General features: G+C 41.2%; 2 protein-coding genes across 4 annotated transcripts; both read right to left on the reverse strand.

The window, feature by feature from the left end:
• Positions 1-138: 138 nt before the first annotated feature.
• On the reverse strand, positions 139-1,816 carry zgc:86599 (uncharacterized protein LOC415253 homolog). The gene is made up of 4 exons (XM_017693647.2): positions 1,656-1,816; positions 1,244-1,314; positions 564-663; positions 139-472 (listed from the first exon to the last, which is right to left on the reverse strand). The coding sequence occupies exons 1-4, from the start codon at positions 1,786-1,788 to the stop codon at positions 360-362; spliced, it is 417 nt and encodes a 138-aa protein (XP_017549136.1). The 5' UTR covers positions 1,789-1,816; the 3' UTR covers positions 139-359.
• A 1,407-nt stretch (positions 1,817-3,223) lies between these two features.
• Positions 3,224-24,240, reverse strand: dbnla (drebrin-like a). Of its 3 annotated transcripts, XM_037547078.1 has the most exons (25): positions 24,226-24,240; positions 23,782-23,868; positions 22,885-22,940; positions 22,617-22,729; positions 19,044-19,118; positions 18,464-18,619; positions 17,960-18,037; positions 17,729-17,880; positions 15,011-15,080; positions 14,590-14,667; positions 14,359-14,510; positions 13,368-13,437; positions 12,950-13,027; positions 12,719-12,870; positions 11,748-11,817; positions 11,326-11,403; positions 11,095-11,246; positions 9,960-10,008; positions 9,794-9,862; positions 9,609-9,717; positions 5,326-5,457; positions 5,155-5,217; positions 4,974-5,071; positions 3,664-3,724; positions 3,224-3,558 (listed from the first exon to the last, which is right to left on the reverse strand). In XM_037547078.1, exons 2-25 carry the CDS (start codon positions 23,862-23,864, stop codon positions 3,422-3,424), a joined length of 2,331 nt encoding a protein of 776 aa, XP_037402975.1. In that variant the 5' UTR covers positions 23,865-23,868; positions 24,226-24,240; the 3' UTR covers positions 3,224-3,421. The 3 variants fall into 3 exon arrangements, with proteins under 3 accessions (XP_037402975.1, XP_037402976.1, XP_037402977.1); XM_037547079.1 differs by lacking the exons at positions 14,590-14,667; positions 15,011-15,080; positions 24,226-24,240 and adding exons at positions 16,214-16,291; positions 16,676-16,745 and having other exon boundaries at positions 23,782-24,203; XM_037547080.1 differs by lacking the exons at positions 11,095-11,246; positions 11,326-11,403; positions 11,748-11,817; positions 24,226-24,240 and having other exon boundaries at positions 23,782-24,203.
• Between the last annotated feature and the right edge of the window lie 445 nt (positions 24,241-24,685).

Raw genomic sequence — 24,685 nt, forward strand, 5'->3', positions numbered from 1 at the left:
GTAAAGCTTGCTGGAATTCCCCTTTAAGATCAGCAGCAAATTATATTTTGCTTTGCTATTCTTAGCTCCAGTTTCTGAGAACATATAAAATACTAACTGAACTGGTATGCAGACTTTATTGTATCAGAACAAGGCATGTTTAGGTTCATATTGTTTATTAGGTGTAAGTGGTCCAAGTGTAAAATACACAGTACAGTATCATTTATGTAAACTGTTTTTTCGGAGTTGTATTGTTTCCCACACCAGGAGGAATGACCTCTCGAGTATTAAGAGCATTACACATTAAAATGCAAATGAGGTTTTCTCGTTTAAGTTACTGGAATTTAAAGGCTCTCTCTCTGTCCATCTGTGTCTTTCGTTCAGTGAGGCAGGTCATGGGGCACCAGTTTGTAATGTGATCCACAGGACGGACAGCGCTGAGCTTCTCCCTCATGCAGCCAGAACCACACGATGGCTGTGTTATCCTCCTCACCTACAACACGCAGAACAGTTCGTTCATATTTAACACCAGACTCTGGCTGATGGAACAGGGATAAAACCAGATGTAGTGAAAACAGACTTACAGACACAGCCCACGATCCTCTTGTTGGTGATGGAGGGGACGATGTGAGGGTCCTGCTTGGAGCCAGAGTACTGCTTAGGCTTCAGCATGCTGTAAGGGTCCTAAAGGAATAAGCACAGTTGTTGTTAATCACATTGTCAACTATATCTTCCTGTTCCATCTTAAATTATGATTTGGGGGAAATATTTGTGATTTTTCTGACTTATATTGTGACTGTAATTTAAAATGTGATTATTATCTATAAAGGTTCAGGCATGTTTGTTTAGGACAATAAGTTCAGAATAGCCACTTTTTCTGGCGTGAGGTTTGATCCCTGAATGCAGTGGGCCAGGAAGCTGTGATTGTGATAACACATGGGACTTGGTTGCCTTTGACTGGGCTAACTTCTCCGCTTGCAGTTCACAAGCTCTGTGTTATTAGGTTAGATTTTCCCCTCTCACAATGAAGAACTTGATAAGATATATTTAAATAATGCAGATCTTGCGATATAAAACTGCGCTCTCTTAAATCGATTACGATATAAAAAGTATTAATATTTCCGCGCCACCTTAAATGGTGCAGCAGTTACACAGTGCCGCTTCGGGCTCACTCAGGAAACTGCTGCACCACTTAAGAGGAACCTTGAACTGACATTCCAGCAGCTAAAAGCTTTTTCTGCTATTGTTATTGATATAAACTCACCGTTCCTGCCTTCATGGAGCGCATAATGGCCTTCTCCAGCCCGGTGGCCTGCTGTTCATCAGTGGGAATTCCTGTATTTTACCATAAAACATTAAATTAAAACAACAAAACCAACAGGCTAATGTCCTCGTTAGCCGCTCAAGGTAAAACCACAAATGACTGGCGTGTTTTCCGGACGTTCATGGAAGCACACAGTAACAATTTCTCCTGCAATAAAGTCATATGAGTTTTTAAAGTCTGTACAATATAAATAAACCGCTGACTGGAGACACAGCAGTGTTTATCAGCCGGACGCTAATGCTAACGCTAAAAGGGTCAGCGTGTCCTTGGCCGCTCCATCAGACTCTCACAGCGTCCCACATCAGATTTAATCACTAGCGTTATTAATAATCAGAATAAAGAGTCTGATCACCTCCTCCGCTCGCGCACCTCACGTGCACGGTGCGACCGGCCAGCCGCGACACGCGCAAAGTGGAAGCAAGCAGAGCGCGCGCCGCCATCGTTACTCTGAGGGAAGCTAGAAGAGCATGCGTAGTGGAGAGCATACGGGCAGTTACGTCACGTAGGAAGCAAGACTCGTCCCAATGCGTCCTCAGATCCCTAAACCCTAAACTCTAGCTCTCAGACAAACCCTAATCCCTAAATAATTTACCCCTAAACCCCAAACCCTAATCCTCAAACTCTAACCCCTAAACCACAATCCCCAAACTCTGACCAGTAGCATTAATGATGACCAGTCAGCTCTCAGTAGCAGTAATGATGACCAGTCAGCTCTCAGTAACAGTAATGATAACCAGTCAGCTCTCAGTAGCAGTAATGATGACCAGTCAGCTCTCAGTAGCAGTTATGATAACCAGTCAGCTCTCAGTAGCAGTAATGATAACCAGTCAGCTCTCAGTAGCAGTAATGATGACTAATCAGCTCTCAGTAGCAGTAATGATAACCAGTCAGCTCTCAGTAGCAGTAATGATGACCAGTCAGCTTTCAGTAACAGTAATGACAACCAGTCAGCTCTCAGTAGCAGTAATGATAACCAGTCAGCTCTCAGTAGCAGTAATGATGACTAATCAGCTCTCAGTAGCAGTAATGATGACCACTCAGCTCTCAGTAGCAGTAATGATGACCAGTCAGCTCTCAGTAACAGTAATGATAACCAGTCAGCTCTCAGTAGCAGTAATGATGACCAGTCAGCTCTCAGTAGCAGTAATGATGACCAGTCAGCTCTCAGTAGCAGTTATGATAAACAGTCAGCTCTCAGTAGCAGTAATGATGACCAATCAGCTCTCAGTAGCAGTTATGATAACCAGTCAGCTCTCTGTAGCATTAATGTTACTTAACAGTAGTTTCGGCCTTTAAGGCTTCCTGGGCCACCACCTGTGAGACGCACTGTAGTTGTGGAGTGAGACTTTCTCCCATGGATAAGGACTTTTTTTGGGCTAGCAAAGTGATTCTATACTGTGGAATCTCCAGTGGAACCCCCACCATGGAAAAGGCACTATATAAATAAAAGACATGCAGCTGATGATGATGATGATGATAAACCCAAAACTCGAGTACTTGCCCTTTACACCGCAAGCTGGGCTCAGAGCTATGTTTGGGACAAAGCCAGCAAGAGATTCCTGACAAATATATATGATAATGTATAAAAAAAATTCTACCATTAAACTGTATGCTGTGATCTTCCTAATGAACGATCTCAGTACTGTAGAACACAGAGAGATTTAAAAAAAATGAAAACAGATCAGAGTATCTGAATACTTTATTTTATATATATATATATATATATATATATATACATACACACACACACACACACACACACACACACACACACACACACACACACACACATATATATATATATATATATATATATATATATATACACACACACACACACACACACACACACACACACACACACACACACACACACACACACACATATATATATATATATATATATATATTCATATTCATATGAGCAGAAATACAGAAATACAGTTATAAATGATTCTCAGAGGGCGCATGTGTGATGGCAGTCAGATTAAAACAATATTCAAATAAATTTGTTGTTTCAGAGATTAATCAATTGGCTCTTATTAAACGTTATTAAACATTATTGATCAAACTGCAGATTTGGACAATTTTACTGAAGAGTTTTCCAGAAATGCAGATTTAAATGAGCTCCACATAATTGGCAGGAAACATCCCATGATGCCCATCAGGAGCGCGACCTTGCCACCAGCCCTCATCCAACATTGCTACTTCAGTGATGATATCACCAGGTTCAAAGGTGATTTCCGTCTCGTCCACTGAAGAGAAAAACAGGTTTCATTTTAGCTTTAAAAAGCATTAAATGGTATTGAATTATTCTCCATTGATTTTATATACATTTAATAAACTATTTTAAGACCTACCAGCCTGATAGTCGTACAGCGTCCTCACACAGACACCCTGACCTTCAGGAAACTCCTCCATCTAAAAAACATCAACATCAGCCTGTTTAGTCTGATTCACTCTGAGAACATTGGCACAGCTAATCAGTGTGCACACAATTTCCATATAAACACAATATGTTTCATAAACTTACATATGCAAAGAACATTTGTTGATACATTTAATGTGGTAAGGTGGTGAGTAAAGTGAGCCAGAAAAGCTCGCAGTCATGTTCAAACAAATGTTTGTATAAATGCTCCTGAGGTTCCTCTGCTCGGTTGTTTTGGAAGGCAGTGTAGATCCTTCAATGCCTACATTTCCCATAATCTTGTGTATCAGCACCAATGAGGTTAAAAGAACAATGGCTATATTAAAATAATTGTGGCTAAACAGCTACAGCATGCATTTAGTATTTTATTTTTAAGTAAGAAAGGCAGCTCTTTATTTTGTCTGTTTTTATGTTTTGTTGAACGTGTCCATTTGTGATACAAGTTATGTAAGCTAAACTAGGTTAAGGTGCACTAATGCTGCACAAGCCTAGCCAGTAAACCCAGTGAAACGTTGGCTCTTTTGTGAGCAGTAGAGCAGGTTTCTTTGAGGTTCCACAGTTTGGTTGTAAGAAGTTCAGTAAGCCTTCTTAGAAGACATTAATGGATAACGCTAACAGCTAGCAGTGAGCTATCAAATCATGACGCATCACTGCATTCGAAGTGCATCTACAGTGGGATTCAGTTGCAGGTAACTTCAGCACAAAGCTGTCTTCTGAGGAACTGAGTTATGAGACAGCTGCTTTCAGTTTGGGACACGGCCCATGATCAGCTCCTCTCACAGCAGCCACACTTCAGTCCAGCTGTCCAGTTAAACTCTAAAGAAGAACTAAATTATTGTATTATAATGACATGAATCACTCTGAGTTTGTGTCGAAGAGAATAAAACTGTACGTCAGGGTGACAAAACTTACAGAGCGAGTTTACAGAGCTATATTTAATATTGTGCAGCTTCTCGCTGCCATTGTGTTTACTTTTAAAGACAGAACACACTGACTAACAGAACAGTTTAAGAAATGTTTATCAATCAGCTGCAGTTCCTTCTGTATAAATTCACCAGCTTCTTTTGTACTGATGAAGGAAATTTTACTAATATTTTTTATTCCGGGCATGTCAGCTCTACACGATATGCCAAAATACACATAAATGTGGAGGGAGAGTCCACTACAGAATCTGTTTTCATAAAGAACAGAATCTGAATCAATCTGCAGGCATGTGATTGTGGGTTCTGATTTGGGACTTACCTGGTGAACTGTTTGGTATGGGGGCTGATTTGAAGGAACCTGATCATAGATGTTCTCCTCAGAAAGCTCATTCTGGTATAAAACCTCGTCATCAGAATCTGCTCATCAATCAGAAAAACAGACTGATGTTAAACAGAGATGTTACATCACGCAGAACACAAACCGAGAATGTGTGGAGAACCTTGCCACTCCTCGTCTGATTCTTCATTGTGCTCAGTGTTGAACAGGTCATCAGAGAACAGCTCTGAGAGCAAACAAGAAACAAACAATAACACAAACAACAACAACAACAACAGCAGTGAACTACAGCAGGATGATTTATTATTATTGATGGGTGAGAATTGCTGCAGACCTGAATCCTGCTGTGGAAAAGTCGGGGCAGTGTGGGCAGGGGGCCTGGAGGCTGGAGAGGAATTATGGGATTTCTTGTGGGTGGGTGTGTTATAGCTGAAGGACTGTGTGAAAAATGGGCTCTTCAGACGTCCTGCAGAAACACAAATGAGCGCTGATATGAACTGTCTATAATAATTTATAATATTGCTGTGCTGCTGTATAATGATGTTTAATATCTATGGACTGTGTATTTCAGTACTCAGAAAGTCTGACCACACTCCTCTCTCTAAATGAGGAGAGACAAAAATAGATTTCAAGATCAAGATAGCTGATCTCAACTCAAGTGAATTAAAAAAACAAAAATCATCCCTGACTAAGAAATCACTATTTTTCATAAAATCATCTGTTATTGGCACCCCTAACAATTCCTAGAAAATAAATGTAATTGAGGCATTTCTGTTATTTCTACTGTAGTTCATAAAGTTGATCAGAATATCTAGGAACCTTTAATTAGTAATTCATCACTTCCTGTTTCCCTGGGGTATAAATATGACATGACATAGATGCCTATTTCTCTTCACTCTTCAACATGGGAAAAACAAGAGAACACCTACACCTGGCCATATCTACAGTCCGGGGAGTCATCAAGAAGATTAAAACAACTGGGACAGTGGCAAACAAGCCTGGACGAGGACACTTATCTTGCCAAAACACACAGTGAGGAGGATGCTAAGAGAAGTAAAAAGTTCTCCAAAGCTTACTGTTAGATAATTGCATCAAAGAGTAGCATCTTGGGGTCACAAAGTCTCCATAACAACCATCAGGCGCTATCTACATGCCAACAAGCTATTTGGGAGGCGTGCACAGAAAAAGCCTTTTTTCACTTACAAGCATAAACGTAAACAACTGCTCACTAAGCTTTACTGGGACTTCAACTGGGACCGTGTGCTTTGGATCAAATGAGACCAAGATAGAGCTTTTTGGCAACAATCACTCCAAGTTGGTCTAGTATAACACAAAAGATGAGTATGTGGAAAAGCACCTCATGCTCACTGTGAAGTATGGGGGAGGATCGGTGATGCTGTGGGCCTGTTTCTCTTCCAAAGGCCTAGGGAACCTTGTTAGGGTGCATGGCATCATCAACATCATACTAGGACATTTTAAATCAAAATCTGGTGGCCTCTGCCCAAAAGATGAAGATGGGTCGCCACTGGGTCTTTCAGCAAGATAATGACCCTAAACATGTGGCTCAAGCCATCTCAGTCCCCAGACTTCAACCCAATTGGGGTGAGCTGAAGAGGAGAGTGCATAGGAGTGGACCCAGAACTCTGGATGATTTAGAGAGATTGTGCAAAGAGGAATGGTTGAAGATCCCTCTCTCTCTCTCTCTCTCTCTCTCTCTCTGTATTCTCCCATATTGTGAAATGTTATAGGAGAAGATTAAGTGCTGTCTTGTTGGCAAAAGGGGGTTGTACAAAGTATTAACATCAGGGGTGCCAATAATTGTGGCACAGATGATTTCATGTAAAATAATTTTTCTTAATGTGGGATTTTTTTCCAACTGAATAAATGCACTTGAATTAAAGGTTGGATTTTTCTCTTTTTTTGCATTGTTGTCTTATATTATTTAAAAAAAAAAAATTATTAGAAGCCTAAGAACACATCTTAACGGGTGCCAACAATTGTCGAGGGTGCTGTAGATGTCTGTAAGTATCTTTAAATGCCTGTAAATGTCTAAGTATCTGACTGTGTCTGTAAACATCTATAAATGTTTCTTAGTGTCTGTGAATGTCTATCAGTGTTTGTAAATTTCTGTCAGTGTCTGTAAATGTCTGCAAATTTCTGTCAGTGTCTGTAAATGTCTGTAAATTTCTGTCAGTGTCTGTAAAGGTCTCTGTGTATGTAAATATGTGTCAATGACTGTGAGTGTCTGTAAAGATCTGTAAATGTCCATAAATGTCTGTCAGTGTGTGTAAATGTTTGTCAGTGTCTGAAAATGTCTGTCAGTGTCTGTAAATTTCTGTCAGTGTCTGTAAATGTCTCTATGTATGTAAATATGTGTCAATGACTGCGAGTGTCTGTAAAGGACTGATCAAGTCCAGTAACCCAACCACATGCCCACTGGATCCAATCCCATCTGCTTTGTTTCAGTCAATCTCTGAGGACCTATTGCCCTTCATCACATTTCTCATCAACGAGTCTTTGACGTCGGGTGAAGTTCCAGCAACTTTCAAGATGGCAAGAGTACTCCCCAACTTGAAGAAACCCACGCTTGACAGCTCTGATATCAACAACTACAGACCGGTATCACTTCTTTCTTTCCTTTCAAAAGTTCTTGAACGTGCAGTCTATAATCAACTTTCTCTCTTTCTCACACAGAACCAGCTCCAAGACCCCAACCAGTCTGGCTTCAAACCAGCACACTCTACAGAAACTGCCCTCATCGCAGTGACTGAGAACCTCCAATCTGCAAGATCGGCCAAATTGTCTTCTGTCCTGATCCTTCTTGATCTCTCAGCAGCTTTTGACACAGTCAACCATACGATCCTTCTGGACACCCTCACCAACCTCGGAATCACTGGTTATGCATGGAAATGGTTCAAGTCCTACCTGGAGGATCGCTCTTATCAGGTAACATGGAGAGGGTTCACATCCTCTCCATGCAGGCTCTCCACTGGCATCCCCCAAGGCTCGGTCCTGGGTCCTCTTCTCTTTTCTCTTTACACTAGCTCTCTTGGTGATGTAATATCTTCTCATGGCTTCTCTTACCACTGTTATGCTGATGACACTCAACTAATGTTTTCTTTCTCTCCCTCTGACACACAGGTTTCCAGTTGCATCTCGGCATGCCTGTCTGACATCTCTACATGGATGGCAGCCCACCACCTGAAGCTCAATCCCAGCAAGACTGAGCTGATATTCATCCCTGCGACTACAGGTCCTCATGATCTTGCTATCTGCTCTTGCTATCTGCAACTCGCTCTTGGCTGGTCTTCCCATGCAGACCATCAAGCCTCTGCAACTCATCCAGAATGCGGCAGCACGACTCGTCTTCAATCTGCCCAAGTTCAGCCACGTCACCCCATTGCTGCGCTCCCTTCACTGGCTTCCTGTAGCTGCGCGCATCAGATTTAAAACCCTAATGCTCGCCTACAAAGCCAAAAATGGACCAGCCCCTACCTACTTGATGGCAATGGTAAAATCTCGAACTGTACCACGAGCCCTTCGAGCTTCGAGTACAGCTCGGCTTGACCCGCCATCCTTCAAGGTGCACGGAAGACGAGCGTCGAGAATGTTCTCTGTACTGGCACCCAGGTGGTGGAATGAACTCCCACTGGCTGTCCGAACAGCAGAGTCTCTTACTGTCTTCAAACGCAGACTGAAGACTCATCTTTTTACACAGCACTTAAATGAGCATTGAACTATAAGCTGCACTTATTTTATTTATTGTATTGTATCTTATTGTTATTGTATTGCATTGAATGGCACAGAGTTCTGCGTTCAACTCTGTTTCTTTTTCTCTTGGTGTTTGCAGTGACATATTTGTTTCTAGCAGTATCTGAGCTCAGGACTGTCTTTTCTCTAAGCTATTGGTAACTAGCAAAGATACTTTCTCTAGATTGACAAAGCACTTCTTGTAAGTCGCTCTGGATAAGAGCGTCTGCTAAATGCTGTAAATGTAAATGTAAATGTAAAGATCTGTAAATGTCCATAAATGTCTGGCAGTGTCCATCAATGTCTGTCAGTGTGTGTAAATGTCTGCAAATTTCTGTCAGTGTCTGCAAATATGTGTCAATGACTGTGAGTGTCTGTAAAGATCTGTAAATGTCAGTAAATGTCTGTCAGTGTCTGTCAATGTCTGTCAGTGTGTGTAAATGTTTGTCAGTGTCTGAAAATGTCTGTAAATGTCTGTCAGTGTCTGTAAATATCTGTCAGTGTCAGTCAGTGTCTGTAAGTGTTTGTCAGTGTCTGTAAGTGTCTGTAAATGTCTGTCAGTGTCAGGCAGTGTCAGTCATCATCTGTAAATGTTTGGCATTGTCTGTGAGTGTGTGTAAATGTTTGTCAGTGTCTGAAAATGTCTGTAAATGTCTGTCAATGTCAGTGTCTGTAAACATCTGTCAATGTCCTCCAGGGAAAATGTCAACTGTCAATATATGTCAGTGTCTGTAAATGTCTGTCAGTGTCAGTCATTGTCTGTTAATGTCAGTCATTGTCAGTCATTGTCTGTTAATGTCTGTTAATATTTGTCAGTGTCTGTTAAACTATGTCAGAGTCTGTCAGTGATTATTAGAGATGTCTTGCCTGGCTGGCTAGGTGAGTTCAGAGTTCCGTTAGTGGTCATATTTCTCTCCTTCTCTCTGAACAGATCTCTGGGGTTCACAGCTCTCTGAGAGATGATGGCTGCAGCTTCCTGTAAAAACAACAATGCTGCTTTATTCTTTCTCTCTCACTCTCTCACTCTGAATCCACTGCAGGTGTTCACTCACATTAGCTGTCTGAACAGACTTAGTGCTTCTTATGCCTTTCTGCTGGACGGACTGTCGCTCACGCTCCTCCTGAATCAACACAATTTCAGATATTATGACACTGTATTACACACTTATGTATACACATCTATTCAGTGTCCTTACAGATACCAGTGTGAGCTCTTACCTGCTCCTTACGCTCCTTAATCTCCTCTTCCTGCTTCTTCTCAAAAGATCTACAGAAGAATTACATCTTTGCTACAGCAAAATCACCAAATACACCAAATATCTTTTCCTTTAATGTCTTATTTTTATATGCAGCTATTATGTACTGTTTATTAATGTTCTGAAGTGCAAACCTTCAGGTTGAAATTTTTTTGACAGAATTAATAATAATTAAAAATGAAATCAGCTCACACTGATTCGCTCACTGTAACTTGCAATAATGTCTCACTAATCTGGCGCTGCACATTGGTTACATTCTGAACTACATTTTACAAGCATTTTAGTAACAAAACGCAGTGTAACTGTGACTGATAAAGTGTAGCATAACTCATGTTGAAGACTACATACTTTATTTGTAATATGTTTTGTCTTTTTGGCCCAAACACTGAGCTTTGACCTCCTAAGACTAAAAGTCTGGGCATCCCTGCACTAGACATTTGCAGTTCGTGTTGCCATATGAAATGTGCCAGGACTGCAGTTAGCAAAATCGTTAAGCATAAACATTAAAAACACTAAAGGTAATAATACAGTCTAACACAGGCTAATAGAGTCTTCTGACTGACCGCGTATCACACAGTCTCTCTTTCTGTGTTTATTTATAGTCAGTGGAGAAGAAACATTTAAATATTCATGAATAAAGGCTGCTAATTTAGTGTTTCCTGGTGGTTCAGTGCTGAAGCTCCATCCCTTTAGAGGTCAACAAAGGCAAAGCAGCAAAGGTGACCACGCAAAATTATTCACTTAGAATCATTAATTGCAGTAAAATTCCATGGAAGTTAATGTAATTTTACTCAAAACATTTTGTTGGCAAGCGGTAGTGTGACTGGACCATAAGAGACCTGTTTGACTGGACTGTTAATTGTGAGTTGACTTGATTAACTGAACACAAACATCATTATTAAACACTGCAGTAAACAGACAGACAGAGGGGCTGCTCTGCTTCATACCCCACAAACCCATTAATATAGGACTACAGATAACAGAAGAAAACAGAAACACGTAACGGATCTTAATGGTCCGTGTATCTCTCACTTATGCTGCTTTCTGTCTCTCTCTTACCCCCTTACCTGTCCATCTATCTGTCTTTCTTTTCTCACCTCTGCTGCTCTATCTGTTTGTGTCTCTCTCTCTGCCTTCGCTCTCTCTCAGCCGACTCTCGAGCTTCCTGCTGTTTTCTCTCCTCCTCTAAACGTTGCAGCTCCTCCTCTGCTCTCTTTCGCTCCTGCAGCCGCCGATTCTTCTCCTCGTGCTGAGAGACAGACAGACAGATAAATCACAAACCACAAACCAAAAAGCCCACTGTTCTGTGACTGAGGGGGCTGCGTTACCTCTGCCTGAGCCCAGAAACTCTCCCTGTCTGTGTTTTTAATTTCATCCTCAGCGCTGATCTTCTGGTAGACGGAGCGCTGCAGAGACACAGACATGGATCAATACCACAAACTCAACACCCAGAGCGCAGAGCATCTGAAACCTGTCTTCCTGTACGAGTGTTATGACTGCAGTAAAATTGTAAAGAGGACAAATGTATCAGCTCATCACTTCCAAGTAGCTTAAAGAACTGCAGTGGAACTTCTTAGAACATCAGCACACACATCAATACAGGAGCTCCCAGACTGAACCTGGACTCCTGTTCAAATATTCTGTTAAGCCTTAAATGCTGCAGCTGTTACATTTTGGCTCACCGGCCATTTAATCTAAACAGTTGTATTCACTTTTTAGACTCTCTGAAACTCTGAATTTGAACTCTCACCTGCTGCTTCTGATATTCCCGATGTTCCTGACGATCTTTAATCTCTGCTTCCAGCTTCTTTTCAAAAGATCTGCAGAAGAATTAGATCTTTACAACAGAACAAACACTAAATATACCGTCTCCTCTAATGTTTCTTATGCAGCAATTATGCATACTGTAAAATTCAAACCTACAGGTGTTGTGACTAAGAATATTATTTTTCACAATATTAATTGTAATTAAAAATAAAATCAGCTCAAACTGATGATCATGTTAAAGGAGACTCAGAGCTGCATTCAAATACAAACCTGACACAGCACAAACTTTGCACACTGACTGTAATTCAGCTACAGCTAATTCAGATATTATGCTAATTAATTATTCTCATGAATTAATGCAAAACACAGCATATAAGATACAGCAAAGAACAATTTTAGCCACATGTATTTACATTTGGTAGTCAAATGCATCTCCAGTTAGTTGGACTGAAATCTGATTGCTGTGTGTTACGCTGCAACCAATCACCAACTGTTTATCTATTCAACATCTTCATCTGCAGTACATTTTGTACAGTTGTGTCTGTCCATGGTGATACTACGCATTTCGTTTCATCCCCAACCATGTGCGTCCTCCTTGATTATCTTCCTCATAGACATGGATCACTAGCCAAGCGACACACTGTTTGGGGAGGAGTTTTGTTTTACTGGGAGGAGTTTTGGTTTTACTGTGAAGAGTTTTGGTTGCGATAAGAGGAGTTTTGGTTGTACTGGGAGGAGTTTTGGGTGTACTGGGAGGAGTTTTAGGTTGTACTGGGAGGAGTTTCATTTTAGCATGATTTGCTTCAGTTTTAAATGCATCTTGGACTCGTTTACACTTACATTTTTATGTGGCCTCATCCAGACATATTCTGCTCAAGGCGCACTAAGTGACCAGGTGTAAATGAGTCCTTTCTTTCACCTCTGCTGCTCTATCTGTCTGCGTCACTCTCTCACCTCTGCTGCTCTATCTGTTTGTTTCTCTCTCTCTGCCTTCGCTCTCTCTCAGCCGACTCTCGAGCTTCTTGCTGTTTTCTCTCCTCCTCTAAACGTTGCAGCTCCTCCTCTGCTCTCTTTCGCTCCTGCAGCCGACGATTCTTCTCCTCGCGCTGAGAGACAGACAGACAGATAAATCACAAACCACAAACCAAAAAGCCCACTGTTCTGTGACTGAGGGGGCTGCATTACCTCTGCCTGAGCCCAGAAACTCTCCCTGTCTGTGTTTTTAATTTCATCCTCAGCACTGATCTTCTGGTAGACGGAGCGCTGCAGAGACACAGACATGGATCAATACCACAAACTCAACACCCAGAGCGCAGAGCATCTGAAACCTGTCTTCCTGTTCGAGTGTTATGACTGCAGTAAAATTGTAAAGAGGACAAATGTATCAGCTCATCACTTCCAAGTAGCTTAAAGAACTGCAGTGGAACTTCTTAGAACATCACACACATCAATACAGGAGCTCCCAGACTGAAACTGGACTCCTGTTCAAATGTTCTGTTAAGCCTTAAATGCTGCAGCTGTTACATTTTGGCTCACCGGCCATTTAATCTAAACAGTTGTATTCACTTTTTAGACTCTCTGAAACTCTGAATTTGAATCTCACCTGCTGCTTCTGATATTCCCGATGTTCCTGACGATCTTTAATCTCTGCTTCCAGCTTCTTTTCAAAAGATCTGCAGAAGAATTAGATCTTTACAACAGAACAAACATTAAATATACCGTCTCCTCTAATGTTTCTTATGCAGCAATTATGCATACTGTAAAATTCAAACCTACAGGTGTTGTGACCAAGAATATTATTTTTCACAATATTAATTGTAATTAAAAATAAAATCAGCTCAAACTGATGATCATGTTAAAGGAGACTCAGAGCTGCATTCAAATACAAACCTGACACAGCACAAACTTTGCACACTGACTGTAATTCAGCTACAGCTAATTCAGATATTATGCTAATTAATTATTCTCATGAATTAATGCAAAACACAGCATATAAGATACAGCGAAGAACAATTTTAGCCACATGTATTTACATTTGGTAGTCAAATGCATCTCCAGTTAGTTGGACTGAAATCTGATTGCTGTGTGTTACGCTGCAACCAATCACCAACTGTTTATCTATTCAACATCTTCATCTGCAGTACATTTTGTACAGTTGTGTCTGTCCATGGTGATACTACGCATTTCGTTTCATCCCCAACCATGTGCGTCCTCCCTGATTATCTTCCTCATAGACATGGATCACTAGCCAAGCGACACCCTGTTTGGGGAGGAGTTTTGTTTTACTGGGAGGAGTTTTGGTTTTACTGTGAAGAGTTTTGGTTGCGATAAGAGGAGTTTTGGTTGTACTGGGAGGAGTTTTGTTGTACTGGGAGGAGTTTTGGGTGTACTGGGTGAAGTTTTAGGTTGTACTGGGAGGAGTTTCATTTTAGCATGATTTGCTTCAGTTTTAAATGCGTCTTGGACTCGTTTACACTTACATTTTTATGTGGCCTCATCCAGACATATTCTGCTCAAGGCGCACTAAGTGACCAGGTGTAAATGAGTCCTTTCTTTCACCTCTGCTGCTCTATCTGTCTGTGTCACTCTCTCACCTCTGCTGCTCTATCTGTTTGTGTCTCTCTCTCTGCCTTCGCTCTCTCTCAGCCGACTCTCGAGCTTCCTGCTGTTTTCTCTCCTCCTCTAAACGTTGCAGCTCCTCCTCTGCTCTCTTTCGCTCCTGCAGCCGACGATTCTTCTCCTCGCGCTGAGAGACAGACAGACAGATAAATCACAAACCACAAACCAAAAAGCCCACTGTTCTGTGACTGAGGGGGCTGCGTTACCTCTGCCTGAGCCCAGAAACTCTCCCTGTCTGTGTTTTTAATTTCATCCTCAGCGCTGATCTTCTGGTAGACGGAGCGCTGCAGAGACACAGACATGGATCAATACCACAAACTCAACACCCAAAGTACAGAGCATCTGAAACCTGTCTTCCTGTTCGAGTGTTATGACTGCAGTAAAATTGTAAAGAGGACAAATGTATCAGCTCATCACTTCCAAGTAGCTTAAAGAACTGCAGTGGAACTTCTTAGAACATCAGCACACTCATCAATACAGGAGCTCCCAGACTGAAACTGGACTCCTGTTCAAATGTTCTGTTAAGCCTTAAATGCTGCAGCTGTTACATTTTGGCTCACCGGCCATTTAATCTAAACAGTTGTATTCGCTTTTTAGACTCTCTGAAACTCTGAATTTGAATCTCACCTGCTGCTTCTGATATTCCCGATGTTCCTGACGATCTTTAATCTCTGCTTCCAGCTTCTTTTCAAAAGATCTGCAGAAGAATTAGATCTTTACAACAGAACAAACACTAAATATACCGTCTCCTCTAATGTTTCTTATGCAGCAATTATGCATACTGTAAAATTCAAACCTACAGGTGTTGTGACCAAGAATATTATTTTTCACAATATTAATTGTAATTAAAAATAAAATCAGCTCAAACTGATGATCATGTTAAAGGAGACTCAGAGCTGCATTCAAATACAAACCTGACACAGCACAAACTTTGCACACTGACTGTAATTCAGCTACAGCTAATTCAGATATTATGCTAATTAATTATTCTCATGAATTAATGCAAAACACAGCATATAAGATACAGCGAAGAACAATTTTAGCCACATGTATTTACATTTGGTAGTCAAATGCATCTCCAGTTAGTTGGACTGAAATCTGATTGCTGTGTGTTACGCTGCAACCAATCACCAACTGTTTATCTATTCAACATCTTCATCTGCAGTACATTTTGTACAGTTGTGTCTGTCCATGGTGATACTACGCATTTCGTTTCATCCCCAACCATGTGCGTCCTCCTTGATTATCTTCCTCATAGACATGGATCACTAGCCAAGCGACACCCTGTTTGGGGAGGAGTTTTGTTTTACTGGGAGGAGTTTTGGTTTTACTGTGAAGAGTTTTGGTTGCGATAAGAGGAGTTTTGGTTGTACTGGGAGGAGTTTTGCGTGTACTGGGAGGAGTTTTAGGTTGTACTGGGAGGAGTTTCATTTTAGCATGATTTGCTTCAGTTTTAAATGCGTCTTGGACTCGTTTACACTTACATTTTTATGTGGCCTCATCCAGACATATTCTGCTCAAGGCGCACTAAGTGACCAGGTGTAAATGAGTCCTTTCTTTCACCTCTGCTGCTCTATCTGTCTGTGTCACTCTCTCACCTCTGCTGCTCTATCTGTTTGTGTCTCTCTCTTTGTCTTTGTTCTCTCTCAGCTGACTCTCGAGCTTCTTGTTGTTTTCTCTCCTCCTCTAATCGCCACTGCTCCTCCTCTGCTCTCTTTCGCTCCTGTAGTCGCCGGTCCTTTTCCTCGCGCTGAGAAACAAACAGACAGACAGACAGATAAATCACAAACCAAGAAGTGCAATGTTTTGTGACTGAGGGGGCTGCGTTACCTCTGCCTGAGCCCAGAAACTCTCCCTGTCTGTGTTTTTAATTTCGTCCGCAGCACTGGTCTTCTGATAGACGGAGCGCTGCAGAGACACAGACATGGATCAACACCACAAACTCAACACCCAGAGTGCAGAGCATCTGAAACCTGTCTTCCTGTACAAGTGTTGCTACTGCAGAGAAATAATGACTGCAGTAAAATTTTAAAGAAGACGTTTCAGCGAACAGCAGAAGAACAAATGCTTCAGCTCATCAGTTCTGAGTAGCTTAAAGAACTACAGTGGAACTTCTTAGAACACCAGCACACACATCAATACAGGAGATCCCAGACTGAACCTGGACTCCTGTTCAAATGTTCTGTTAAGCCTTAAATGCTGCAGCTGTTACATTTTGGCTCACCGACCATTTTATCTAAACAGTTTTATTCACTTTTTAGACTCTCTGAAACTCAGAATTTGAAGCCTGACCTGTTGCTTCTGATATTCCTGATGTTCCTGACGATCTTTAATCTCTGCTTCCAGCTTCTTTTCAAAAGATCTGCAGAAGAATTAGATCTTAACAACAGAACAAACAGCTACCTCAGGCATTATTCTAATCAATTATTCTAATTAACTCATGATTCAGAGACACAAGGCAGAACAATTTTAGCCACATGTATTTACACTTAGTTGTACTGAAATCTGACTGCTGTGTGAAACAGAATATGCAAATCTCCTCGGTATGCCGCAACCAATTACCAACTGTTAATCTATTCAGCATCTTCATCTGCAGTATGTTTTGTATTGTTGTGTCTTTCCATGTCGATTCAAATTAATTTATTTCATCCCCAAAAATGTGTGTCCTCCCTGATTATCTTCCTCACAGACATGGATCACAAGCCCAGTGACACACTCCATGGGGAGGAGTTTCAGTTGTACCGGGAGTAAACTGAGTTGTAATAGGAGGAGTTTCGGTTGTACAGAGAGAAGTTTTGGTTGTAATAGGAGGAGTTTCAGTTGTACAGAGAGGTGTTTTGGTTGTACTAGGAGGAGTTTCTTTGTACTTGGAGAAGTTCTGCTTGTGCTAGGAAGAGTTTCAGCTGTACTGGGTGGGTTTTTCGTACAAGGGGAGGGGCATTGTTTGTACTGGGAGGGGTTTTGGTTGGGATGTGTTTACTAGGATTTATTACTGTTTTAAATGCGTCTTGGACTCATTTACACTTACATTTTATGTGGCCTCATTCGAATATAATCTGCTCAAGACACACAAAGTGACCAGGTGTAAATGTGGCCTCTCTTTTACCTCTGCTGCTCTTTCTGTTGCTCTCACCTCCTTACCTGTCCACCTATCTGTCTGTCTGTCTGTCTCTTACTTCAGCTGCTCTCTGTCTGCGTCTCTCTCTCACCTCTGCTGCTCAATTAGTCTGCATCTCTCTCTCTCCTCTGTTGCTCTATCAGTCTGCGTCTCTCTCTACTCTGTTGCTCTATCAGTCTGCATCTCTCTCTCTCACCTCTGCTGCTCTATCTGCGTCGCTCTCTCACCTCTGCTGCTCTATCTGTTTGTGTCTCTCTCTCTGTCTTCGCTCTCTCTCAGCTGACTCTCGAGCTTCTTGCTGTTTTCTCTCCTCCTCTAAACGTTGCCGCTCCTCCTCTGCTCTCTTTCGCTCCTGCAGCCGCCGGTTCTTCTCCTCGCGCTGAGAGACAGACAGACAGATAAATCACAAACCACAAACCAAACAGCGCACTGTTCTGTGACTGAGGGGGCTGTATTACCTCTGCTTGTGCCCAGAAACTCTCCCTGTCTGTGTTTTTAATTTCGTCAGCAGCGCTGATCTTCTGACAGACGGAGCGCTGCAGAGACACAGACATGGATCAACACCACAAAATCAACACCCAAAGTACAGAGCATCTGAAACCCGTCCTCCTGTAAAAGAGCTGCTACTGTAGAGAAATAATGACTGCAGTACATATTTAAAGAGGAACATTTCAGCAAACAGCAGAAAAACAAATGTATCTGCTCATCAGTCCCAAGTAGCTTAAAGAACAGCAGTGGAACTTCTTAGAACATCAACACACATATCAATACAGGAGCTCCCAGACCTGGACTCCTGTTCAAATGTTCTGTTCCAACTAAAATGCTGCAGCTGTAACATTCTAGGATTTCTTACTTCAGAACTTTAGTATTTTAAGTTTAATTTAAAAATGCATTTGTTGTTAATTATCTGTAGTGAAGTAACGGTAATGGCTTTTTCTGTGTGTGTGTGTGTGTGATCTCACCATAAAGCCAGGAGGTTCAATATAGTTGGAGTTGTTAGTGGTGGCGTTCTCTCTGTGAAAGCTGTAATTCACTCCAGTTGCTTTAGAGACTTTTTTCATGATCACGCCAGGATCGACATCATCCTCTGAGCGAGCGTTCACTGTCACATGAGCGCCCTGCACACACACACACACACACGCAGACCCACACATACACACATCACACATACACACACACACACACACACACACACACAAACTGTAATAGGATAATATAAACTGTAATGGAGTAATGTAAACTGTGATACAGTAACACAAGCTGTACTACAGTTAAAGAAACTGTAATTAGTTAATATAAGCTGTAGTATGGTAATATTAACTTTAATATGGTAGTATAACTTGTAATACAGTAACATACTTCAATGCAGTACCGTAAACTGTAATCCAGTAACATAGACTGTAATATGGTAATATAAACTATAATACAATAATATAAGCTATAATATGGTAATATAAACTGTAATGCAGTACTGTTACAGTACCCCGCTCACTCAGTACTGGCCTTCAGAGCTTTTAATGTCCGTGAGAATTATAAACTCACCCTCAAGAAATTGGCCATTGACTGGACATGGTTGGCACAGATTCCCTTTCGCACGCCCTTCACTCCCTCACCTGTCTACACACATACACATACATGAACACATTGAGATGAAGATTTTACTCAACTGAGTAAGCAGGAAGTTACTCAAAAAAATCTTGATCAAAATAAACTGAGCTTAAAAAACAGAAGGATGTAGTGAGTAACAGCTCTGATTGTTTGGTATAGCGTAGTGGGTAACGGCTCTGATTGTGTGGTTTAGCGTAGTGGGTGACGGTTCTGATTGTTTGGTATAGCGTAGTGGGTAACGGCTCTGATTGTGTGGTTTAGCGTAGTGGGTGACGGCTCTGATTGTTTGGTATAGCGCAGTGGGTGACGGCTCTGATTGTTTGGTATAGCGTAGTGGGTGATGGCTCTGATTGTGTGGTATAGCGTAGTGGGTGACGGCTCTGATTGTGTGGTATAGCGTAGTGGGTGACGGCTCTGATTGTTTGGTATAGTGTAGTGTGCAACGGCTCTGATTGTGTGGTTCAGCGTAGTGGGTGACGGCTCTGATTGTTTGGTTTAGCGTAGTGGGTGACGGCTCTGATTTTTTTGGTATAGTGTAGTGGGTGACGGCTCTGATTGTTTGGCATAGCATAGTGTGCCACGGCTATGATTGTGTGGTATAGCGTAGTGGGTGACGGCTCTGATTGTTTGGTATAGCGTAGAGGGTAACAGCTCTGATTGGATGGTTTAGTGTAGTGGGTGACGGCTCTGATTTTTTTGGTATAGTGTAGTGGGTGACGGCTCTGATTGTTTGGTATAGCGTAGTGGGTGACGGCTCTGATTGTGTGGTATAGCATAGTGGGTGACGGCTCTGATTGTTTGGTATAGCGTAGAGGGTAACAGCTCTGATTGGATGGTATAGCGTAGTGGGTAACTGCTCTGATTGTTTGGTATAGCATAGTGGGTAACGGCTCTGATTGGATGGTATACTGTAGTTAGAAACGGCTCTGATTATATGGTATAGCGTAGTGGGTAACGGCTCTGATTGTATGGTATAGCATAGAGGGTAACAGCTCTGATTGTATGGTGTACCATAGTGGGAAACTGCTCTGATTGTATGGTATACCGTAGTGGGAAACGGCTCTGATTGTATGGTATAGCGTAGTGGGTAACAGCTCTGATTGTATGGTATACTGTAGTGGGAAACGGCTCTGATTGTATGGTATAGCGTAGTGGGTAACAGCTCTGATTGTATGGTGTACCATAGTGGGAAACAGCTCTGATTGTATGGTGTACCATAGTGGGAAACGGCTCTGATTGTATGGTATAGCGTAGTGGGTAACAGCTCTGATTGTATGGTGTACCATAGTGGGAAACAGCTCTGATTGTATGGTGTACCATAGTGGGAAACTGCTCTGATTGTATGGTATACCGTAGTGGGAAACGGCTCTGATTGTATGGTATAGCGTAGTGGGTAACAGCTCTGATTGTATGGTATACTGTAGTGGGAAACGGCTCTGATTGTATGGTATAGCGTAGTGGGTAACGGCTCTGATTGTATGGTGTACCATAGTGGGAAACAGCTCTGATTGTATGGTATAGCGTAGTGGGTAACAGCTCTGATTGTGTGGTTATAGCATAGTGGGTGATGGCTCTGATCGTTTAGTATAGCATAGAGGGTAACAGCTCTGATTGGATGGTATAGCATAGTGGGTAATGGCTCTGATTGTATGGTATAGTTTAGAGTGGGTAATGGCTCTGATTGTGTGGTATGGTGTAGTGGGTAACGGTGCTGATTGCATGGTATAGCGTAGTGAGTAATAGCTCCGATTGTTTGGTATAGCGTCGCATGTAATGGCTCTTATTGTTTGGTATAGTGTAGTGGGTAACAGCTCTGATTGTGTGGTATAGTGTAGCGGGTAACAGTGCTGATTATATAGTACAGCGTAATGAGTAATGGCTCCGATTGTTTCGTATAGCATAGTAGGTAACGGCTCTGATTGTATGGTATAGTGTAATGGGTAACGGCTCTGATTGTTCAGTACAACATATAGGTAATGGCTCGGATTGTGTGGTATAGCGTAGTGGTCTATCAGCTCTGATTGGTATAGTGTGGTGGGAAACGTCTCTAATTGTTTAGTATAGTCTAGTGGTCTATCAGCTCTGACTGGCATAGCGTAGTGGTCTATCAGCTCTGATTGGTATAGTGCGGTGGGAAACGGCTCTGATTATTTGGTAAAGCGTAGTGCAGGGGTTCTCAGTCTTCTCCAGGCCAAGGCCCACCTGTGTATGACTACAAAGCACAGCAGCCCACAGGAACACTAAAATCAACTTTTTAAAATACAAATTTATTTTTCTTGTCTTAAATGCTGACACTGAAAACCTGAGAATTCAGCCCTGAAAAGGTTTGCAAAATTTTCAGGTGTGTTAACAAACATGAAACATATAAAAAAAAAACATGTTTGTAGTGATGTCAAAAAGAGAGAGAAATGTAAAAGGTAGATGTGATTTGGAGCTGCAGTCCATCGCGTTTTCACTGAAAGTACTCCACTAACTTTCCCAAAAGAGTAATTGTTTGGTCTTGAGAGTTTTTAATTTTGAGGGTTTTTGTGATTCATTTGAAATAAACATCACTTCACTCAGTGGGCTTTTGGATTAGCATCATCACACTTATCAATAATGACAAATTTTATCTGATATCTGTTTCATTGTCACTGGTTTATCCGTTTGAGTTTAACCACTCAGGTTGCTAATGCTTGACCAGATATACGTTCTGCGATCCATGAGTTAAAATCAAACACCTCTCTTCTTTATTATTTTATGGCATGTTTATTCATTTTAACAGCAGTTTGTGCTGAGAGTTTAAAGAGTCAGTCGTTAAAACAGTTGTTACGCTGGCTGTACGGCACTCAAGAAAAGGAAAGCAAGCTCTGTTGATGAATTCCCTCGTTTGAACATGCACGTTCCATCAGCAGTGAACTGAATAGGGTTCGGCTTGAAGCGGATCAAGATCCATGGGTTTCTGTCGGACTGTTTCAGCTGTTTTCTGCAGACCTGAATATGAGTGCAGTGCTCACACATGCCAAAACAAAGAGAACTAAAGAAAAAGGTGTGGTAAGTCCTCACCACACAAAACGCTGCCCTAAGAAACTTCCATCTCAGGCTACCTGTCTGCCTCACGTGCCTGTGGCTGCGTTGTTCAGAATGATGACGTCTAATTAGTCCAGTACTGAGATGTTTTTATCTGTACGTTTCTATTATTATTTATTTTGGTTATGAAGCGAAAATGTTTAATTCTTAGATTTTTTATAATTAAATTAATCCTTTTTCCACTTATGGTTTCATGGCTTACAGTGACATTACCGGTCAGAATTACTGCATCTGAGTACAGGTCTGTGTACCACTATAGGGTGCTTCACAGCTCACTAGTAATCCATGGGCCACAGGTTGAGAAGCCCTGTCATAGTGGTTAAAGGCTCTGATTATTTCGTATAGCATAGTAGGTAATGGTGTTTTTTTGGATTTTTTTGAGAAGATATACAGTTCCTTCGTGCACTGACCATGTCCACAAAGTATGCTCTCACTTACCCAGTTTATCAGAATCAGTTTGGAGACTCCAGAGCTGGGGTCCAGAACTCTGCAGAACCCGTACATCACCTTCCCGCTGTTAAACTCCTGAACCATCTCCTCCAGACCTCCATCTGCAACACACAGTCAGCACAGCAGTGTCCACTCACAGCTTTATAACACTGAACATTAACAACTAACAGCAAAACAGACTGAACAATCTCTAATACATAACTAACATTCATGAAAATAAATTACCAGATACCCCAGCACAGCACAAAACACTCACCTCCTTTTCCTGCTACTTGAATGTCATTGCTGTTTCCTTCATATGTGAATAAAACCCTGTAAATAGTTCAATAAGCAGTTAAAGGTCAGCGTTTAGATTAACATTAGTGTTTGTATTAGCATTAACGTTTACAATACTGTTAGTGCTTATATTAGTGTTTGTGTTCATATTTGCATTAGTGTTTATATTAGTGTTTGTGCTCATATTTGCATTAGTGTTTATATTAGTGTTTGTGCTCATATTTGCATTAGTGTTTATATTAGTGTTTGTGCTCATATTTGCATTAGTGTTAGTGTTTGTGTTCATATTTGCATTAGTGTTAGTGTTCGTCTTTGCATTAGCATTAACATTCATATTTAACATTAGTGCTTATATTAGTGTTTATGTTGGTGTTAATGTTTATATTTGGTCAGAGCTCAGATTATTATTAGTGTTTATATAAGCATTAGTGTTTATATTAGTATTAGTGTTTATATTAATGTTAGTTTTTAGATAAGTGGTAGGGTTTATATTAGTATTAAAGCTTATATTAGTGTTTATACTAGTGTTAGTGTATTAGCATTAAACTTCTTTTTAGTGTTAGTGTTTATATTAGTGTTAGCGTTATATTAGCGCAAGTGTTTTTATTTGTATTAGCCTTGGTGTGTACTTTAGTGTTAGTGTCTAGATTAGCATAAATGCCTAGATTAGCTTTAGCATTATCTTCATTTAGATGTAGTTCCGTGTAAACTCAGTAACATTAACATTCAGCATTTAAAGAGCAGAACCTTCAAATCTGAGACTTTCTATATGAGCGGAATTAAACGCTGATGTCAAAAACACAATCATTCAGTCGCCTCACGGCTATAGTCTCAGATTATAGTTAAAGCACAGAGGACGAGGGAGGTGAAGTCTTACCAGTCTGTGTCTGCACTCCTGTTCACTACTTCACTATAAGCAGCTGAGAGTGAAGCTCCGTTTTTACTCAGGTTTACCGCCATAACGCTGCCGAAGAAACTGCAGATAAATCAATCTCAGCAGCTTTACGAGAGCGAGATTTAATACAGATTTAATCACAGCGTGAACTTTCTCTCAGGTGACTCCGGGATCTGCCCCAAATCAGGCTGAACGAGTTTCTGATGTTTAGAAGAAGGAAGGACAGAAAAAGCTTTCTGGAGAGAAATGTTCTGCCCTCGTGTTGAGAAACAGAACAAGAAGACGAAGCTGCAGACGAATTAAACAGAACTGCTTTAGTTTGAGTTGCTGATATTCAGCATTAATGCCGTAAAATAGCAACACATAAATGAACAAACACACAAAGACACGAACAGAATAAACTTTAATCTTAAACCAGGTTCTCACTCCTGCAGTAGAGCCAGGCAGAACCAGTCTGTCCTGTAACGGCACATTTTAAACATTGTCTGGTGTGAATGTGGAGGAACGCTCTGCATCTCAGCCTGGAGAGAAAAACACATTACAGAACAAAATGCTACCTTTAAACAACATGTTTACATATATCTGCATATATTATACAGCTGTTTAGCCCCACCCATTAAGCCTATATTCATTTAGCCCCGCCCATTCCGACAACGGCCATTTAGCCACGCCCATTCAACCCACTGCAGTTTAACCATCCATTAAGCCCACAACCATTCAATAAACAATTTCATACAACAAATAATTGTAACTTGTAATTAATTTTAATTGATTCGTCATGAAGTGTTCACACAAAGCCTTGTTTTCTAATAGTGTAAAAACGGATTTATGAGGTTTTGACATACCTGATGAAGTGCTATGGGAAGCAAAGTTGGCCAAGGAAGAT

The sequence above is a fragment of the Pygocentrus nattereri genome, chromosome 18, assembly GCF_015220715.1.
Source record: "Pygocentrus nattereri isolate fPygNat1 chromosome 18, fPygNat1.pri, whole genome shotgun sequence".
NCBI classification, from domain to species: domain Eukaryota; kingdom Metazoa; phylum Chordata; class Actinopteri; order Characiformes; family Serrasalmidae; genus Pygocentrus; species Pygocentrus nattereri.

Bases quoted from the DNA above. Each gene is read 5' to 3' on its own strand.
- zgc:86599 (XM_017693647.2), bottom strand. From the start codon at position 1,788: ATGCTCTCCACTACGCATGCTCTTCTAGCTTCCCTCAGAGTAACGATG. The intron at 1,315-1,655 runs GTGATCAGACTC...GGTAAAATACAG, and splicing joins GAGGTGCGCGAGCGGAGGAG to GAATTCCCACTGATGAACAG. The intron at 664-1,243 runs GTGAGTTTATAT...TTATTCCTTTAG, and splicing joins GCTCCATGAAGGCAGGAACG to GACCCTTACAGCATGCTGAA.
- dbnla (XM_037547078.1), bottom strand. From the start codon at position 23,864: ATGGCGGTAAACCTGAGTAAAAACGGAGCTTCACTCTCAGCTGCTTAT. The intron at 19,119-22,616 runs GTAAGTGAGAGC...GTATGTGTGTAG, and splicing joins AACTGATTCTGATAAACTGG to ACAGGTGAGGGAGTGAAGGG. The intron at 5,218-5,325 runs GTCTGCAGCAAT...GTTTGCTCTCAG, and splicing joins TTTTCCACAGCAGGATTCAG to AGCTGTTCTCTGATGACCTG.